This window comes from Pleurodeles waltl, chromosome 8 (genome assembly GCF_031143425.1).
Source record: "Pleurodeles waltl isolate 20211129_DDA chromosome 8, aPleWal1.hap1.20221129, whole genome shotgun sequence".
Taxonomy (NCBI): Eukaryota; Metazoa; Chordata; class Amphibia; order Caudata; family Salamandridae; genus Pleurodeles; species Pleurodeles waltl.
The window spans coordinates 1,418,277,025-1,418,298,435 of NC_090447.1; the positions used below are offsets into that span (position 1 = coordinate 1,418,277,025).

At 43.7% G+C, this 21,411-nt stretch overlaps 1 protein-coding gene across 4 annotated transcripts in view; it reads right to left on the reverse strand.

Moving 5' to 3' along the window:
* HLCS (holocarboxylase synthetase) overlaps positions 1-21,411 on the reverse strand; it is a 678,650-nt gene that overhangs the window by 128,151 nt on the left and 529,088 nt on the right. For all 4 annotated transcript variants that reach the window (XM_069202536.1, XM_069202535.1, XM_069202537.1 and 1 more), the window contains one exon: positions 2,393-2,460. In XM_069202536.1, coding sequence (XP_069058637.1) covers positions 2,393-2,460 — 68 coding nt within the window. The remainder of the gene's footprint in view (positions 1-2,392; positions 2,461-21,411) is intronic.

Sequence of the window (21,411 nt, forward strand, 5' to 3'; positions counted from 1 at the left end):
TCCAATGCCAAGCGGACTCTAATTTCATAGGTGTTTGCCAACTTGCCAGTAGTTTCATGCAGCCAACTTGTGCACCTTGTTTTAAAGGCAAAATGCTACTGGGTGAAAAGAAATAAAATTACTAACGACCCCATATTTTCGGGTGGGGCACATTTCTCAAAACGGGAAAAAATATTTTTCAAAGGGGGAGAAAAGGAAAAAGTTATTAAGCATTAACGCTATTTTAACCAATATTATTGCTTTCCAAGTAAAACAGAAGCGTGATGCTCATTTAGTCGTGGACGGGAGGACCAGTGAATGAAGCGATGCATCCTGTGGGAGAGGACGTCGGGCACAGACTCAACAATACACACACCGGCACAACATGTCCTCACCTATTTCTGTCAGTTAACAGGATGTTGTCTGACACCGCCAGGTTTTAGTTTGCATTAGTATCGTTCAGTCCAAGTGTCCAGATGCCGCTCACTGCGCTGCCTTGCTGACTTATTTTTTAACAGATGAGGACTTCGCTAAATCGGTCCTTTCCATCGTCATCTTGTCAAACAATGCGTGTGCACACACAGGCTCACCTGTCAAACAACGCGTGTGCACACACAGGCTCACCTGTCAAACAACGCTTGTGCACACAAAGGCTGAGCATGTTAACCAACACGTGTGCACAGTAGGCTCACCCTGCCAAACTCTGCATATATAGTCTCACCTGCCAAACAACGCTTGTGCACATACAGTCTCACCTGTCGTCCACCGCGCGTGCACACACAGGTTCAGCTTGCAATCCAGAGCGCGTGCACACACAGGCTCAGCTTGTCATCCACCGCGTGTGCACACACAGGCTCAGCTTGTCATCCAGAGCGCGCGCACACACAGGCTCAGCTTGTCATCCACCGCGTGTGCACACACAGGCTCAGCTTGTCATCCAGAGCGCGCGCACACACAGGCTCAGCTTGTCATCCACCGCGTGTGCACACGCAGGCTCAGCTTGTAAAATGAACTCTAGTGCATATACAGTCTCACCTGCCAAACAACGCTTGTGCACATACAGTCTCATCTGTCATCCTCCGCGCGTGCACACACAGGCTCAGCTTGTCAACCAAGGCGTGTGTACACGCAGGCTCAGCTTGTCAAACAACGAGTGTGAACATACAGTCTCACCTGTCAACGCTTGTGCACTCACAGGCTTAGCATGTCAAATCAACTCTTGTGCATATACACTCTCACCTGTCAACAACGCGTGTGCACACACACAGGCTCAGCTTGTCAAATCAACGCTTGTGCATCTACAGTCCCACCTGCAAAACAACGCTTGTGCACTCACAGGCTCAGCTTGTCACCCACCGCGCGTGCACACGCAGGCTCAGCTTGTCACCCACCGCGCGTGCACACGCAGGCTCAGCTTGTCACCCACCGCGCGTGCACGCGGGGGGGTTGGTGATCAGCGGAGGGGTGGAGATTCGTAAAACAGTCTGAAATACGATGACTAGGCGACGCATTCTTCCACGCAGTGAACGCAGAACAAAAAAAGGTATAAAACTGTCCTATTTCATAATAAAAGTTTAATTATCTTTTTGCAATATCTGAAAAAGACGCAGGGTAAGTGCTATTCATTAAAGGGCCGCAATTTGTCTTCACGGGAGAGTGCCTGACGTCTGCCATCCGTGTGGCATCTGAAGTTGCCCGATTTATCTTCGGCCCTGTAGAGTTTTTATCTTAATATCAAGACAAAGTTCAACACTAGCGAGAACCAGGGGTTGAATAATGTATGTGTACTGTGAAGTTTCAGCAAGTTTGCCTTCGGCGGACATTTTCTATGCACAGTGGCATCACATGGGAGAATAACACCGTTTTCTGCGAACAACCATTTTGATACAGTGAAAGAAGGAACTATGCGGCATGTGTTGCAAAAAGTCACGGTTTCCATGCGGATGTGGTAAAGTGAAAAACGTCGCCGATTTGCAGAATTTTCCATACACCTTTGCAGGGGCTGAACGAACGAACCCCGTTCTTTACGCACCTCTACAATTCAGTCTTTCTGCAACTGAGATAAGCTGTATTCTTGCCTGTGCCCGAGCAGGTCGGGGGCAGCCGTGCTAGGCCTTGCTGCCGGAGGCCTCCGTGCACGGGAGGGCTGGGTTTGTTTTGCAAGGTAGGAGAAGGGCTCGTGAATATGCAGGGTCCGAGAACAGCGAGGGCAGAAACAGAAGTAACTTACAGGAACGGAAAACTGGTTATAAACTCAAAGGCAACTCAGTAAAGTTTGTTCACACACTACCTCCAGGCTTAGCTACGGTGGCCAGGAGGCGGCCAACACCTGATGTCCCCCCAGACGGAGCACAATATTTACAGGAACTTCTCATGTTACTCACGCATGTTCGCCTCTCACTTCGCCACTAACCTTTGCCTTGGCTTTGTCGCGCCGCTATGGCAATTAACCCCGTTTCCTGCGGTAAGTCGAACATCAACCTGCAAATCAGAAGGGGAAATTGATCAGCTAGGAAGAGAGGGGAATTAAGCAATATAAGTTCTAGCACAGTGGTTTCCAACATTTTGACTTCCGTGGACCACCACATTATCATTACTGGAAACCGGGGTCCCCCACCGAATTACTGGAATCCCCCCCCCCCAAAAAAAAGGAGTCATTTACTGGAAGACGGGGATCCAGGTCTAAAGACTGTCGATGATTTGAACCGCAAAATAATCCACACAAAATACAAAAACAAACATTCAATCTATCACATACAAAAATGATACACTTATTTAATTTGTAAACAAAAATTAAAAAATATATTTTGAGTTTAATAGGTTTGATGCACCTACACTACTCCCACAAATCAATCCGAGGACACTAATTACATTTTTAGCCTCAAATTTCAAATTCCTTGACATTTACAGTATGTTTTACAATTTTCAATTGTACATTTAGCCACTTTATTTATATACGCGTTATTAATCTGTTAATAGTAGTTAATTTTCAAAGGAGTCTCGGACCCCCGCCCCAGGGCGGTTCACGGACCCCAGGGATCCCCAGACCACAGGTTGGGAACCACTGTTCTAGCAAAACATCTGAGAACAAAGAAAAATCTTTTAGACGTTTCTTTAAAAAAAAAAAAAAAAAAAAGCTTTACTTTAACAGATGTCTAAGAAATAAGACAACAGCACCATAGCTGCAATTTCACAATCAGTTTATGTTGGGTATCCCTTCTAGAGCCCTTCCAAAGGTGAACCCTCAAGGGGCTCTTGTGAACAAAGCCGGACTTTGACTAGACTCCCAACTGTATTCTGCTCCACGACAAGGCCTTCCTATAGCCACCCCCTTGTACATAAAATGTCAAAGACTTGGCTGCTGTGTGATGGGATGTCACAAAACGGATGCAACGCATTTTCAACACAAGCCAGCCCAGTGCAGTTCACATATTCACTCAATTAATAACCTGTCTGTGACCCCTGGACTGCCAGGTGTTAAAATAACAAAGTGCAACACCGCCAACCAACTGAGCTGATGAGTGGCAAGGGAGCTGAACGATGGCAAATTACAATAGCTTTTGTTCTATAAAAGTACCATTTACATCAGTGCTCTACAGCCAACTGGAAAATATTGTATTGTGCTATATAAATGCCAGTAACACTGTCTACATCAAAAAGCTACCGCTTGTTCCCAGGATTTTTATTTTTAACATTAATTATCCTTTTTGTAAACACAGCTTTGGAAACAACATTGTTATTTATTAGCAGTTTTTTATGGCACAAACCAGGCCACATGGTGCCAGGATATTTTAAAAAGTAAACCAGAAAAATGCAGAAAAATAGAAAGCAAATCTTAAAATGTGGTATACATAAAATGAAACAACAAATGTCATAAAGGGCAGGAAATGAAAATAACTACAGAAAAAGGAATAAGGGCATATATACAACTGCATCCGTATTATCAAGATTTCAGAAGATGTTGACACCCAAGGAATTGAGGGAGTGCGAAAGATGTTACTCCGAGAAGTGCCAATAGAACATTTGGTGTTTCAGGGATAGAGATCCAGGTTATGGAAGCACCTTGAGGTTTGTGAAAGGGTAGTCGCTGACTGGGCCACCCTTTCCACCCAAAAGGCATTTTTTGATTTCCTATAACTTTGGATCCCATGGACAGATCAGTGCAAAGTCTGGTAACCGAATCCCTTGGCATAGCCAGCTAAGGTCTGTCAGCCACTTTTCGTGCAGACCCTTCCAGGGGGGAAGCGATAAACAAGGGTGAAGGGGTGGGAGTGGTGAGTGGGGGGAGAGATTTTTTTTTTCCATTTTAACTCCCTTAGAAAATTTTGCTCTTGTTGACAACCCAAATCAATGAACGGATTTATACTAAATTTGACACTAAAGTAGAACTCTTCTCAGAAAGAGCGCTTTTGTTAGTTTGGCACAGTAGGTTTGGAGGTTTAAGTGTTTAAAAAAGTTGCAGAGCGTGAGTTAAAGAGTTAACATTTATGCATAACTGTGCCGCTTGAGAGTATTTGCAAATCTTTTGCGAATCTAGAAATTAAAAAAAGATCAGATTTTGAACAAGGGGCATTTTCCTCCATTGTCCCTTTTGGATCCAGGTGATCTGAGGGGTTGCTATAATAGAAAAACAGTGCAAAGTTCCTGGGTCTTGAACAAGAAAATTAAAAGACCATACGAGGGGCATACCCTGTCCCTATGTCCACAGGGAGAGGACCCTCAAAGGACACTCCACCCCATGGAGTCAACATAAAAAAAAAAATATTAAAAAAAATGAGTCACAGCATCTGTAGATCCTTTGCAGAAACCCAACACCTAAAAAGGATGGCTGAGACCAGCAGTACAGAGACTCTGAAGGCCCCCCCCCCCCAAAAAAAAAAGTACAGTAGACCTAGGGCACGCTTCATGTGTGGATACAGCGAACTCATGGCAAGCTTGTCCAACCTAGAGGATGTACGCAGTGCGGATTGGAAATGAGATGTATCATAAAATAACACAATACAATTCACTGAAAAAACAGCAGCTAACTGTGCTAAGGTCCAGGCTCAAACATGCAACTATCAATAGGCAACATGGTGGGTGCGACGAGGTGTGGCGTGTGCTCTATGCAAGTCTGAACAATATACATATTTAAAAAGAAAGAGGCGGTCGCCACTACGTAGTTATGATTCAGCTACAATGTCCATGGAAAAAGCATTTTTTGATTTGCCTACTACTCTGGTGCCCACAGAAAGACCTGCACTTGCTTACTTTAAGCAGCTCGGGTCAGCATGCCAATTTTTATGCAGTTTCATATAGAAGGAAATAACAACCTCAAAGGGAGAGTTCTATAAAAAAATGTTTTTTCCCCATTTCAGCTTCCATAGGAAATTCTGCTCAATGCTACAGTAAAAACCGCTAAACAGATTTTTGCCAAGCTTGGCATGAATGTAGAACTTGACCAACAAGGTGTGCTTTTCATGATTTCTTTTCATTTCATGTAATCATTTTTTAGATATTTGCATTATAAAGAGGCGCCAGGTGGGTTTGAAGTAGCTATCACTTTCATATGTAATAGGTGTTGATACCTCGAACTGTCAGACTCAAATACAATTTTCTCTTGTAGCCACCAGTACCGGACCTGAACAGAGGAAACATTTAAAAGGAGCCATAAGAGGTCAGAGAGAGCATGTCCGAAACACCAAACTCAAGAGGGGATGGTCCAAAGGGACCGGCCTCCCGGAATTTAAATTTTAGGAATAAACGGTTTTATTGCAGAATTCAAGAAACTTGTGGCCAGATTTGCATTAACTTGGAAACCAAGTAGGCTACTTGTACCCGAGCCCATAGTCTTTGAACCGTCCCCTACCCCCCCCCCAAAAAAAATATAAAACTAACAAAAAAAGTGCTGTCTTCAACTGTCCATTCCTGAAGGATACGTTCAGCAAGTAACACACACATAGCAGGCGAATACAGTACATCAACAATAAAAAAAAGAAATTTACTGAAAAAAACACAGTTACAATGTACACCTTAAGTCCCTCTGCCTGCCAGGCTTACATCACATTGCCAAATGCAGCTGAATAAAATACGTGTCTACCAAGAACAAAACACGTCGGGCAGCAAAACATGGTGCGCAGCGTAAATTACTATATGCTATAACTGGTACATTACAGGCTTTTAAGGTTTGTGGCTCTGCACATATGAAGATATAGTTTATGCCTTGGTGTTTCGTTATCTGTAGTAGCTGTAAATATAAGTATTTACCCAGAACAGGATACAAGGAATTAAATCCATACTCTGAAATAAAATCACAAGGCTATTAGCAGACTTGTTTTCCTTTATCAAGTCAGATATCATGTAAAAAAGATAGCAAAACAGGGGTGCCTTAAACTGAGCAGATTTCACATTCTCATCAACATGCCTGTGCATTACTATGAATAAATGTACAGAAACTGCAAAAAAGCTGGGATCCCAAAAATGCACATTGTACCAAACCAAACAAACTGCAGTAAATCGTGTATGCATATTTCATAGCAATGTGGCAAGACAGCCTGGCTGTTTTGGAGAAATGAAACAGAAAATTGGTTTGAAGCAAAATGAATAAAAAAAAAAACTGAAACGTGCTAATATGCTTGTGGCCGGCGAACAGGGTGTGCCGATTAAGCACCTCTGTCCTCCTCCACGCGCTATGCTCTTGTGTTCTCCTCGCCATGATGTGGTCAAGATCATGGTCCCCAATAAAGGCGACCAAGGTCCAAAAATTGTCTCACGTCCAGAAATCTTCCTCTCCTTAACTTGTTTTTACCTTTGAACTAATCAGCATATGAACAACCAACTAAATACAAAACTCAAAGTACCACACACAACGGCAGCAGTTTACAATTATGGTAACATCACTTGACGTTTCTCACTGACTAATCCATCTCAATGTCATACTTTAAGGAACTGACAACCAGCAACTCATGCCAACTGCTTCAAAGTTTGACAAACTTTTGGCAGGATTATTTATGAAGGTAGTATAAACAGATGTTTCTGATTACAAGAAATCAAGCGAGTAGTTGTAAAGATTTTATTTGAAGGTACTCCTTCTCGGGGGATCCAATTACGATTTAGTAATGGTGAACAAACTTACAGCTTCTTTGAAATGAAGATTATATTTCAGCTCATATACTGCGCATACAGCTAAAAAAATGTTACACTTTCAAAGAAACATCAGAACCTCCCTCAGGGTATTGGTGGAAACCACATGATACAATTAACCAAATTAGCCAATGTTGAACATGAATATCTTCATTAAGGAAATGCCTCTGTGCTACTAGCAACCTATAACGTATCAGTAGACATTCACAATTAATTATATGGTAAGAAATGCTAAGAACCTCTAACTTCAGATTTCAAATAGCTTGTATTAATGTAAAATAAAGGGCTTTTTAATAAAAGGATGTGGCCCTTAATACAGAATGAGAACGTTGCTTTGCTGCTAGGTCATCAGGATGACTTTTGTTCCAAAACTATGAGGGAAAAACATAGCTGACCTCACTAACAAACAAATACCGGTGAAGTGAATTATTTCAACCTGATATTTCTCTAAATTAATCCATTATTTTTTAGATGGCACAGGTCAGAAACAGAGCGAGGCAAACCTTGCTAACTGTTTACATAGACAGGTGCTCGGCTATGCGCCACGCCAGCAAAGCTCATAATGATGTGCACTCTTTAAACTTAGGATCATATATCCATACTTTCGACAAAAAAAATCATTATGCATTGAACGATGGTTATTAAGAATTACAAAGACTTCACCACGCATATTAATACGAATATATATATATATATATATATATATATATAATATATACATATTATATATATATACTAGTTACAGATGTTAGAGCAAAGCAAATTCATTTCTGTAGTACACACAATTAGAGGTATTAAAAGGAACTTTCAAGCTATCGTGGGTCAATGTAAACATATTTAGTATGATGAAATGATATAAGACTAATTTGTTCCTCAAACAGGAATTATAAGTCTTTCTCTTTTTAAATCATCTTTTTGAAAACTGACATGCATTCCAGTAATTATGGGCGTTGTTATACTCAGTGCCTAGTTTGTAAAGCAATGCGTGGGGTGCCAGAGTTTTTCTTAAAAGCCCACCACTGGCGCTGCCAATACTAAGGCTCTCTATTGTTGATTTTGCCTCTTTCGTTCACGATCCTAAACTTCCTTGTTGCAGTTCTCCTATTTTTTGCTTTCGCCTTCTCCATTTGTTACCTTCCTTGTTTTTAGCTCTGGGTCAAAGTCTGATGATGTAAAATAAGCCCTGTCCCCGAAAATGAGTGCCAGTTCTCGCCTCCCCACAAATGTAGCATTTGGTATACTATTATCATTATTGTATCTGAAGAGGGCAGTGTATTTTCAGTTTTCAAGGAAGTGAGACTAAAGACCAAATTCACTAAAGTAAATCTACAGGCAAAATATTAAAAAAAACAACATGTAAATTTACATCTGAGCTTAGGCGTTAAGTCCTCACAAAATGCAATTCAGAAACTCAGGGTTGGTATTTACAGCTTGTCCTTAAGTGAAGAGTGGAGGCCAAGTAAAACTCAAAATACAACTGCAAAGTATCTTTACTCATGTATTTTAGGAGTAACTCCAAAAAATAAAGTTCTACATAGCATAAGCAGAGATCTCCACCTATGTTATATGGAACTATGAATTTAAATGAATAGGGAAACAGTCGTCACCTGAGGAAAATAACACACAACTGACAAACGCCACTAAAAGGAGCACCCTGGACTCTGCCCTTGTCAACTTGTGTTGCAGAAATTTGTGAATGTCACACATCGGCTATAGCTGTATGTCATTTGTTTGTGAATGTATGTTTGGGGAATACAATGGATAAGGTGTTTATAGAGAAGTGTTATAAGTGAGATGAGTGTTCTTATAATTCATTAACAATGTACATATTTGCAATTTTCTATGTAAATGCATCTGGTTTTAGTACCATAAAATGTTTTGTATAGGTGTCTGCAATCTATTCAGTTATGACATTTACTTTATTTTTATTTATTGTTTTCAATGTGATTTGTACAGGGAGTCTACGATGTATGCAATAATATAACTAATCTATTACATACATTTTATTATTTTTATTTATGTACTTTTTGTTTAACACTTTTAAAATATTTTACAGTATGGTTTGTATAGGTGTCTAAAGTGTGTAAGTAATAAGGACTTTGTCTTTTCTTTTATTTATGATTATTACAATTATTGTGTGGATCTTTGTGCTGGTAATGTTATTCCCTATCTCCACTGATGTGTATGAAATTCCCTTGCAGTATCTGAGTGGCCATGTGTTTATCACTCCAAGGCTCAGCTGCACTAGTTGTGAGTTTGGTGGTTTTGTGGTGCTATTGGAGCAGATGTGGGTATGACTTTATTGAATTGTAACAGGCTTACCATTCTTTAGACGTTTTTTTATTTATTTGTGTGTCCCTCCTATGGACCCTCATTCCCTTTACTCGTCCCTCTTTCTAATACATATTCCTTATTTTCTAACCACTTCCACATTTACCCCAAAAATGCAGAACTGCAAGTGCCTATCTCTCTGCTCTCGGGTACAGAGCTTTGCACATAAGGGATAGAGCAGGTGTAGCGTAGAGCCCCACATGCTCTGGTCAGAACTATACTCACATTTGGAGTATGTAGATAAGGATTTAGGAAGCCTGACTCTAAATCCAACTGCTGTAAGTATAATTTACGACAACAAACGTTTTCTGGACCATTCAGGATTATTAACTTTCAAAACACATGATAAATTATCTTCCAAAGTGGATTTTTGTCATAATTGCTGCACAGTAATTTGTTCCTGCTCTTCAATCAAACATTTGAATGTGCCTAAAAAGCAAACATTACAATCCGAGACCGAGCAAATGACATTCATGTTAGACCATGTTTACTCACTAACGCACATTTTGCCTAACCTAGTAGAAAACATTTCATCTTTTGTGTTTTGGATTCAGTGGAAAAGACCATCAAACTAAAGGCAAGCTGCAGACTGGAAGCCTGTCAAGTTGTGAAAACATGAGGATGGTGACAGAGCGAGGAAAAAGATTAAGGGCCTCGTTATGAGTTTGGCGGGACGACCATCGGCCCATCAGACCTATGGGGAGCAGACCACCGCGGAGTTGAAGGTCTTACCCTGGCCCCATCATGATGTTTCCACTGGGCTGACCTCTGGAAACCTCCATACTAGGAGGTTTCTGACTGTCAGTGCGGTGGCATTGGCCAAATTCCGTTGCACAGAGAGTGCCCCCGCACCCTCTGAATGCACACCGTCTGCCATAACAGACAGTGTGCATTCCGAGGGTGCTAGGCGGGGAACCCTTGCACTGCCCACAATATGGTCCTGGCCAGTACAGGGCACCCCTGTGGTCCCCAGCACTGCCTTTCTGCCAGCCTTGTCATGGCGGGACCCCACCATGAAAGGCTGGGGGAAAGGGAAGTCGTGATCAGCATGGCACAGCTTCGACTGCCGCCACCCCATACGGAGCCATGATCCTGGTGGTGGCGGCAGTCCCTTGGCGGTCCGACTGCCAGGGTCGTAATCTGGTGGTCATACCACCAGGACTGTGGGGGTCCAACAACCACTGCGGGTTTGGCGATTGCAAGACTTCCAAACTCATAATGAGACCCTAAGTTTTGACCACAATAATTAGAAACGAAAATGAAGGTGTTGTCAACTTCAGAACAGAAAATGCTACTACGCTAAAATTACTCTTCAGAGTTTGGCAAATATCAACACCTCAACATATTTTAGATGATGCTTTCGATAGTCATTCACCAATTTTTGGACAGGGGCAGGCTCCTACTTTCTAAAGCATTAGCTCTGGCTGCTGCGTCAGCTGTCAATCAATACATATTATGGAAGAGAGAAGATTAACACTGCAGAATTTTAGGAATGCGAGTAAAAGAAGCAGGGGCTTTGGTTCAGTCCACCCAACAGTCGCATTACTGTTGTTATTTAGGCATTAGATGCTCATTTATCACTAGATCTCTAATGTGAAAAATTGTAGCATATAATGGTGTTATTTCATTTTAAGCAAGCACTATGAAGCTAAAGAGAACCTGAGCACTTTATTAAATAAATCAATATATAAAAAAAAGCCATGGACTGTGGAAGCATGCACACACAGTGAATCCATGATGCTTTCTCAGCTTCTGCCTCTTTTCCAAGACTTCGGCCTAATAGAATCCTTCAAGTTCTCACCTTGGTCCTGTTTACAACAGCAGTAATTAACAAGTAACCTCCATCTTCTAATCAACCAAATTTATGAGTATGATATACATTAACTGGGAAAGCTGATTTAAATCATAGGCCTGATTTTTTCCCCGTGAGTGAATTCAGTTGTTACTTACACCCACGGAAGATGCAAGCCGAACATACTCATAGAAAATACTTTGTGAATCAGACTCTATGAAAATGATCTGATAAAAGCACATGATGTGAATGTAAATACTAGTTTGCCTGCAAGCCCATAGAACAAACCAAATATAATGGGTTATATTTATTTGTAAAGCGCACTATCACCTGTGAGGGTATCCTGGAGCCGAGGTGTGTGTGGCTAGCCCTCCTATGGTACGTAGGTTAATTGAAAATTCAGCTTCTTGAGGAATTCATGAAGAGAGGAAGTGGCTTCTATGTTGAATGGAAGGTCATACCACACTTTAAAAGTAACTTAGGAGCCTGCCTGTTCTGCTCTCGTTCTGTGTATGTGTGAGATGTGTGCTAGTGGGAGTCCTGTGGAGTGGAGTTCTCTGGGTGGTTGGTGGGAGGAGATGCAACTGTTCAGGTAGGTGGTATATGAATTATTGAATTCCTTTATGTTTCTGGAGAAACCTAAGTGCACTGCCAGGCCTGGTAGGCCCTTGAGGGGATGTCTACGTGCAGATATCAAATTGTGAGCCTGAGAAATAGGGCGTGAAAGAGGAAGAGAAACTGTGGGGTTGAACAAGTTAATTTGTAGTTGTTTCCAGATATTCTGCATTTTTATAAGTAGAGTACTGTGCTTGAAGTTTTTGAAGTCTTTCTTGTAATTGGTTTCTGAGCCCTGTATGTTTTGTAAGAGGAAGTATGGTAATGCTGGGTGGTAACAGCCTATTATACAAGGATGGTCGAAGTGGAACGGTGTGCACCACTGGTAGGTTCCCCCACGGGTGGAACTCACCTCTCAGCTCCACCTGGAAGTCTGACCACATCTGCATGGAGGATTATCCTATTGCAAATACAGCCTGCATACTTAAACTGCTAACACGGCATAATATTATTGTAGTTGTTATGTTTTTGGGGAAAGAAGAATAGGTGCATATTGATATCAACCTTCAATGGCTCTTAATTAACATAGTGTTTTGAGGGGCGGGAACGAGATATAGCCTCGGAAATGGGAATGGTTCTGGGAGCTCCTCCCTAGGTCAGAAGAGAGGTCCATGAGGTCCCCTTGTAAAGGTATCAAACATCCCCTACCTCTGCCAAAAGGACCCATTTCCACTCAACACTGCAGTTGGAAACTGGGTTGCTGGTTGAGGGAATGTGAACACTTGTCAAGCAACAGCCACAATCCTTGTCAGGGTGAACCACAAAGGTCATTAAATTGATCTGTGCTTAACACTCTAGTAACATGGCACAAAAGCAGTCAGGCTTAACCTAGAGGCAATGTGTAAAGTGTTTATGCAGCACTCAAACAATAATAAAGTGAAAACACAAGAAAATAACCCACACAATTCATAAAAATAGAGTACAATTTAATAATTTATTTGACACCAAAATGACAAAAAAGTCAATCAGACTTATGAAAAAGTGTTTGGTGCAATCTAGCACCTAAAATATCAAATTGCCAAGCGCAGCATTTAGTAGCGCAAGACTGGGGCAAATTCGATGTTATGGGCAACCATGATGGAGTGCGGTTCAGATACAATTAGTGGATTGGGCCTGGTCTCGGTGAAAAATGTCTGAGAAGATACTGTTCAGTAGAACAAGACAGCCAGCGGTGTCCGAGTATGAGGGCTCATCGACGGGGAGCCACTGGACGAAGGCACAATAAAGATTTCTATGTTGGCTCTTTGTCACTTTTTCGAAAGTCAAAAATCTCCAGTGGGACGAAGCTGCAGGCTATCTGACAAGGGGTCTAGGAGTCAGAATACCCTTCCAAAGCAGAGCCACTGAACAGGATTTGCTGCTGTGAAAAAGAACACAGTGGGGGCTACCACAGTCAGGTTGACCCCTATGAACCTTGGGTGGATCAGCAAGCAGGTAGGTACTCACTTCCTCTTGGTTCTCAGGCCACTTTTTGGCAGACATTTTTTGAAGTCCCATGTTTTAGATTTTGGCTGGGTGGGAACTTTAAGCACTACTTCCAAGGGTCCAGGACTGGGAGGGCCTCCACTTGGAGAGTCAGGGCTCACATCAAGCTGGGTCCAGGTCGAATATGCAAGAGCTTTTTGTGTCCTACTAGTTCTAAACAGGAGGCCATCAAACTAGCCCTTACAGTTATTCTAGTGGTCCACGGATCAAGCAGAAGCAGGTCTCAAGTAGTAAGGCAGTCCCGTGAAGGCACAAGACAGGCTTCAGGCAGCAGGGAGAGTTCCCTGAGAATTCTCTGCAGCTCCAGAAGATAAATGTAGAGTGGGCCAGAGGTCCTATTTTTATACCTGGTGCCAGCTTTGAAGTGGAAGAAATGCAGAAGTTTTTCCCAAACAGGTAGTTCTGGAATTTCCTGCCTCCCTGCACAGGCTCAACAGGGACTGGGGGTCACAAAAGGATACTGTGAAGTTTGTTTGTGTGCTGAGGCAGCTCCTTTGAAAAGTAAGTGGGGCTGCCAACTACACCTAGTCATGTGACCTAGGATACTGACTGTAAGTACCAAATAGGACAGGAAAAAGCCAACATTCTAAAAGTGACATTTTCAGAATTGTGACTTAAAATCCAACTTTTCAATTTAAGAGGATTTTAAAGTACAATTCTTTAGACACCAAACATGATATTTCCACCTTTTCCCAAACAAAAGTTATCACTTATTAAATGTATTAAGGTAACCCAATGTTTTCCTATGGGAAAGGGAGGCCTTACAGTAGTGAAAAATCAATTTATGGGTTTTTCACTACTAGGGCATGTAAAACCTAGAAGTACATGTCCAACGTTTTAAATACAATGGTCCCTGTCCAATGGGGTGTGCATAGCCTGCCCTAGGCGTGGTTTATTTGTGTTAAAAAAGGATTTTTAGGTTTGGCAAAAGGTTTATTTTTCCAAGTCGAATTGTCAGGTTAAAACTACAACCAGGCTGCAACAGCAGACCAGAGGCATGTTTTAAGAGGTGACTTAAGTGGGTGGACACAATAAGTGCTCAGGCCCACTAACAACATTTAATTTAAAGGCTCTGGGTACATATTTTACCTCTTTACTAGGAATGTATAAGTAAATTAAACATGCCAATCATATGTAGGTCAATTTGACCATATTTTTAAAAATGAGAACAAATACTTTAGCACTGGTCAGCAGTGCTGGAGTGCACAGAGTCTAAAGACAACAAAAACAAACTCAGGCCAATAAAAATGAATATAACAAACCAAGAGGGGAGAAGGCAAAAAGTTTGGAGGAGGACCACTGTAGGAAAGTACCATCTTGCCTGGCATGTTACCCCCATTTTTCACTGTATATATGTTGTTTTAGTTGTATGTGTCACTGGGACCCTGGTAACGCAGGGCCCCAGTGCTCATAAGTGTGCCTGAATGTGTTACCTGTGTAGTGACTAACTGTCTCACTGAGGCTCTGCTAATCAGAACCTCAGTGGTTATGCTCTCTCATTTCTTTCCAAATTGTCACTGACAGGCTAGTGACCATTTTTACCAATTTACATTGGCTTACTGGAACACCCTTATAATTCCCTAGTATATGGTACTGAGGTACCCAGGGTATTGGGGTTCCAGGAGATCCCTATGGGCTGCAGCATTTCTTTTGCCACCCATAGGGAGCTCTGACAATTCTTACACAGGCCTGCCACTGCAGCCTGAGTGAAATAACGTCCACGTTATTTCACAGCCATTTTACACTGCACTTAAGTAACTTATAAGTCACCTATATGTCTAACCTTTACCTGGTAAAGGTTAGGTGCAAAGTTACTTAGTGTGAGGGCACCCTGGCACTAGCCAAGGTGCCCCCACATTGTTCAGAGTCAATTCCCTGAACTTTGTGAGTGCGGGGACACCATTACACGCGTGCACTACATATAGGTCACTATCTATATGTGGCTTCACAATGGTAACTCCGAATATGGCCATGTAACATGTCTATGATCATGGAATTGCCCCCTCTATGCCATCCTGGCATAGTTGGCACAATCCCATGATCCCAGTGGTCTGTAGCACAGACCCTGGTACTGCCAAACTGCCCTTCCTGGGGTTTCACTGCAGCTGCTGCTGCTGCCAACCCCTCAGACAGGCATCTGCCCTCCTGGGGTCCAGCCAGGCCTGGCCCAGGATGGCAGACCAAAAACTTCCTCTGAGAGAGGGTGTGACACCCTCTCCCTTTGGAAAATGGTGTGAAGGCAGGGGAGGAGTAGCCTCCCCCAGCCTCTGGAAATGCTTTGTTGGGCACAGATGTGCCCAATTCTGCATAAGCCAGTCTACACCGGTTCAGGGACCCCTTAGCCCCTGCTCTGGCGCGAAACTGGACAAAGGAAAGGGGAGTGACCACTCCCCTGACCTGCACCTCCCCTGGGAGGTGTCCAGAGCTCCTCCAGTGTGCTCCAGACCTCTGCCATCTTGGAAACAGAGGTGCTGCTGGCACACTGGACAGCTCTGAGTGGCCAGTGCCACCAGGTGACGTCAGAGACTCCTTCTGATAGGCTCCTTCAGGTGTTAGTAGCCTATCCTCTCTCCTAAGTAGCCAAACCCTCTTTTCTGGCTATTTAGGGTCTCTGTCTCTGGGGAAACTTTAGATAACGAATGCAAGAGCTCATCCGAGTTCCTCTGCATCTCTCTCTTCACCTTCTGCCAAGGAATCGACTGCTGACCGAGCTGGAAGCCTGCAAACCTGCAACATAGTAGCAAAGACAACTACTGCAACTCTGTAACGCTGATCCTGCCGCCTTCTCGACTGTTTTCCTCCTTGTGCATGCTGTGGGGGTAGTCTGCCTCCTCTCTGCACCAGAAGCTCCGAAGAAATCTCCCGTGGGTCGACGGAATCTTCCCCCTGCAACCGCAGGCACCAAAAAGCTGCATTACCGGTCCCTTGGGTCTCCTCTCAGCACGACGAGCGAGGTCCCTCGAATCCAGCGACTCTGTCCAAGTGACCCCCACAGTCCAGTGACTCTTCAGTCCAAGTTTGGTGGAGGTAAGTCCTTGCCTCACCTCGCTGGGCTGCATTGCTGGGAACCGTGACTTTTGCAGCTACTCCGGCCCCTGTGCACTTCCGGCGGAAATCCTTTGTGCACAGCCAAGCCTGGGTCCACGGCACTCTAACCTGCATTGCACGACTTTCTAAGTTGGTCTCCGGCGACGTGGGACTCCTTTGTGCAACTTCGGCGAGCACCGTTTCACGCATCCTCGTAGTGCCTGTTTCTGGCACTTCTCCGGGTGCTACCTGCTTCAGAGAGGGCTCCTTGTCTTGCTCGACGTCCCCTCTCTCTGCTGGTCCAATTTGCGACCTCCTGGTCCCTCCTGGGCCTCAGCAGCGTCCAAAAACGCTAACCGCACGATTTGCAGCTAGCAAGGCTTGTTGGCGTTCTTTCGGCGGGAAAACACTTCTGCACGACTCTCCACGGCGAGAGGGATCCGTCCACCAAAGGGGAAGTCTCTAGCCCTTTTCGTTCCTGCTGAAACCTCAGCTTCTTCTGTCCAGTAGAAGCTTCTTTGCACCCGCAGCTGGCATTTCCTGGGCATTTGCCCATCTCCGACTTGCTTGTGACTTTTGGACTTGGTCCCCTTGTTCCACAGGTACCCTAGATTGGAAATCCACAGTTGTTGCATTGTTGGTTTGTGTCTTTCCTGCATTATTCCTCTAACACGACTTCTTTGTCCTTAGGGGAACTTTAGTGCACTTTGCACTCACTCTTCAGGGTCTTGGGGAGGGTTATTTTTCTAACTCTCACTATTTTCTAATAGTCCCAGCGACCCTCTACAAGGTCACATAGGTTTGGGGTCCATTCGTGGTTCGCATTCCACTTTTGGAGTATATGGTTTGTGTTGCCCCTATCCCTATGTTTCCCCATTGCATCCTATTGTAACTATACATTGTTTGCACTGTTTTCTAAGACTATACTGCATATTTTTGCTATTGTGTATATATATCTTGTGTATATTTCCTATCCTCTCACTGAGGGTACACTCTAAGATACTTTGGCATATTGTCATAAAAATAAAGTACCTTTATTTTTAGTATAACTGTGTATTGTGTTTTCTTATGATATTGTGCATATGACACTAAGTGGTACTGTAGTAGCTTCACACGTCTCCTAGTTCAGCCTAAGCTGCTCTGCTAAGCTACCATTATCTATCAGCCTAAGCTGCTAGACACCCTATACACTAATAAGGGATAACTGGGCCTGGTGCAAGGTGCAAGTACCCCTTGGTACTCACTACAAGCCAGTCCAGCCTCCTACATTGGTTGTGCAGTGGTGGGATAAGTGCTTTGAGACTACTTACCACTCTTGTCATTGTACTTTTCATAAGAGAAAAATATACAAAACAAGGTCAGTGTATATACACATAGCCAAAAAGTTTTGCATTTCCTCTTTTCACTCTTTTCTAAGTGCTGAAAAGTACTTCTAACTTTCTAAAAAGTTCTAAAAAGTTTAAAAAGTTTTTTCTCTGTCTTTCTAAAAGCTCTGACAAACTTTTTATCTTTTACTATCACTTTAACTCTCTCAATAAAATGTCTGGCACAGGCCAAAATGTTGATCTGTCCAAACTTGCATATGATCACCTTAGCTGGAAAGGAGCAAGGAATCTCTGCATAGAGAGAGGTTTGAGTGTAGGGAAGAATCCTTCCTTAGAACTGTTAATTAACATGCTTAGAGTACAGGATAAGGCCATAAGTGCCCAATCTGGTGAAAAAGTAGCTAATGGTTCTCAATCTGATCCAGGGACTCCCCCAGGAAAAGATTCAGGAAAGAAACTTCCTAGCCTGCCCATTACTAGACAGTCTAGCATAGTTGGTAATGATGATGAGCCACACCATATAAATAGTGTTGTCTCACATCATAGCAAAAGCATTTATTCTCACCATACTGGTAGTGATGTTTCTGTTAGCCAAGCTGTTAGGGTGGCTTCTGTAAGGGACAGGTCTCCTTCTGTCCATTCTCACCATACTTCTGTTTCAAGACATGTCCCTCCCACCCACCCTGATGACAGATTGTTAGAAAGGGAGCTCAATAGATTGAGAGTGGAACAAACCAGACTGAAGCTCAAGAAGCAACAGCTGGATTTGGATAGACAGACTTTAGAAGTAGAGAAGGAGAGACAGAAACTGGGTTTAGAAACCCATGGTGGCAGCAGCAGTATTCCCCATAGTCATCCTGCAAAAGAGCATGATTCCAGGAATCTGCACAAGATAGTTCCCCCTTACAAGGAGGGGGATGACATTAACAAGTGGTTTGCTGCACTTGAGAGGGCCTGTGTTGTACAGGATGTCCCTCAAAGGCAGTGGGCTGCTATCCTATGGCTATCATTTAGTGGAAAAGGTAGGGATAGGCTCCTTACTGTGAAAGAAAATGATGCTAATAATTTCCAAGTTCTTAAGAATGCACTCCTGGATGGTTATGGCTTAACCACTGAACAGTACAGGATAAAGTTCAGAGAGACCAAAAATGAGTCTTCACAAGACTGGGTTGATTTCATTGACCATTCAGTGAAGGCCTTGGAGGGGTGGTTAGATGGCAGTAAAGTTACTGATTATGACAGCCTGTATAACTTGATCCTGAGAGAGCATTTTCTTAATAATTGTGTGTCTGATTTGTTGCACCAGTACTTGGTGGACTCTGATCTGACCTCTCCCCAAGAATTGGGAAAGAAGGCAGACAAATGGGTCAGAACAAGGGTGAACAGAAAAGTTCATACAGGGGGTGACAAAGATGGCAACAAAAAGAAGGATGGTAAGTCTTCTGACAAGGGTGGGGACAAATCTAAAAATGAGTCTTCATCAGGCCCACAAAAACACTCTGGTGGGGGTGGTGGGCCCAAATCCTCTTTTAATCAGAACAAGGAAAAGAAACCATGGTGCTATTTATGTAAAATAAAAGGCCATTGGACAACAGATCCCAGTTGTCCAAAGAAAGGCACCAAGCCTCCTACCACTACAACCCCTACTGCTACACCTAGTGTCCCTACTAATAGCAGTGGTGGTGGGAGCAAACCTACTAATAGCCAATCCAAGGGAGTAGCTGGGCTCACTATTGGTAACTTAGTTGGGGTTGGCCTTGTTAGGGAGGCCACAGAGGCTGTGTTAGTCTCTGAGGGGGCTATTGATTTAGCCACCTTAGTTGCTTGTCCCCTTAATATGGATAAGTACAAGCAGCTACCCCTAATAAATGGTGTTGAGGTTCAGGCCTACAGGGACACTGGTGCCAGTGTGACTATGGTCATAGAGAAACTGGTCCACCCTGAACAACACCTACTTGGTCACCAGTACCAAGTAACCGATGCTCACAACAACACACTTAGCCACCCCATGGCTGTTGTTAATCTCAACTGGGGGGGGGGTTACTGGTCCAAAGAAAGTTGTGGTAGCTTCAGATTTACCTGTAGACTGTCTATTAGGGAATGATTTGGAGACATCAGCTTGGTCAGATGTGGAGTTGGAGGCCCATGCAGCAATGCTGGGCATCCCAGGGCATATTTTTGCTTTGACAAGGGCTCAGGCCAAAAAGCAAAAAGGACAGGGAAGCTTGGATCCTGGAACAATGGACCAAGTGCTCCCTAAAGCTAGGGCTAGTAGAAGCAAACCATTTCCTACTATCCCTCCCTCTACAGTGGATTCTACTTCTGAGGAAGAAGAATTCCCTCCCTGTGCAGAACCTACACCAGAGGAGCTGGAAGCAGACACTGCTGAGCTTTTGGGTGAAGGGGGGCCTGCCAGAGAGGAGCTGAGTGTGGCACAGCAAACCTGTCCCACATTAGAGGGTCTCAGACAGCAAGCTGTCAAACAGGCTAATGGGGATGTCAGTGACTCTCACAGAGTTTACTGGGAGGACAACCTCTTGTACACTGAGCATAGGGATCCTAAACCTGGAGCTGCCAGGAGATTAGTGATTCCTCAGGAGTACAGAAAGTTCCTCCTAACCCTGGCACATGACATTCCCCTAGCTGGACACCTGGGTCAAATGAAAACTTGGGACAGATTGGTTCCATTGTTTCATTGGCCTAGGATGTCTGAGGACACAAAGGAATTTTGTAAGTCCTGTGAAACCTGTCAAGCCAGTGGCAAGACAGGTGGCACCCCAAAGGCACCCCTTATCCCACTGCCTGTGGTTGGGGTTCCCTTTGAAAGGGTAGGGGTTGACATAGTTGGCCCCCTTGACCCTCCTACTGCTTCAGGCAATAGGTTTATCTTAGTGGTAGTGGACCATGCCACAAGATATCCTGAAGCTATTCCTTTAAGGACCACTACAGCACCTGCAGTGGCAAAGGCCCTCCTGGGAATATTTTCCAGGGTGGGCTTCCCAAAGGAAGTGGTATCAGACAGGGGAAGCAATTTCATGTCTGCATACTTAAAGGCCATGTGGAAGGAGTGTGGTGTAACGTACAAGTTCACAACACCCTATCATCCACAAACAAATGGACTGGTGGAGAGATTTAATAAAACTCTCAAAGGCATGATTATGGGTCTCCCTGAAAAACTCCGCAGGAGATGGGATATCCTTCTACCATGCCTCCTTTTTGCCTACAGGGAGGTACCCCAGAAAGGAGTGGGCTTCAGCCCCTTTGAACTTCTTTTTGGACACCCTGTTAGGGGTCCACTCACACTTGTAAAGGAGGGTTGGGAACAACCTTTAAAAGCTCCTAAGCAGGATATTGTGGATTATGTACTTGGCCTCAGATCAAGGATGGCTGAGTACATGAAAAAGGCCAGTAAAAACCTTCAGGCCAGCCAAGAGCTCCAGAAGCAATGGCATGATCAGAAGGCTGTTTTGGTTCAGTACCAACCAGGGCAGAAAGTGTGGGTCTTGGAGCCTGTGGCCCCAAGAGCACTCCAAGATAAATGGAGTGGTCCCCACACAATTGTTGAAAAGAAGGGAGAAGTCACCTATTTAGTTGACTTAGGCACTGCCAGGAGTCCCCTTAGGGTGCTCCATGTCAACCGCCTGAAACCCTACTATGACAGGGCTGATCTCACCCTGCTCATGGCAACTGATGAGGGACAGGAAGAAGACAGTGATCCTCTACCTGATCTCTTCT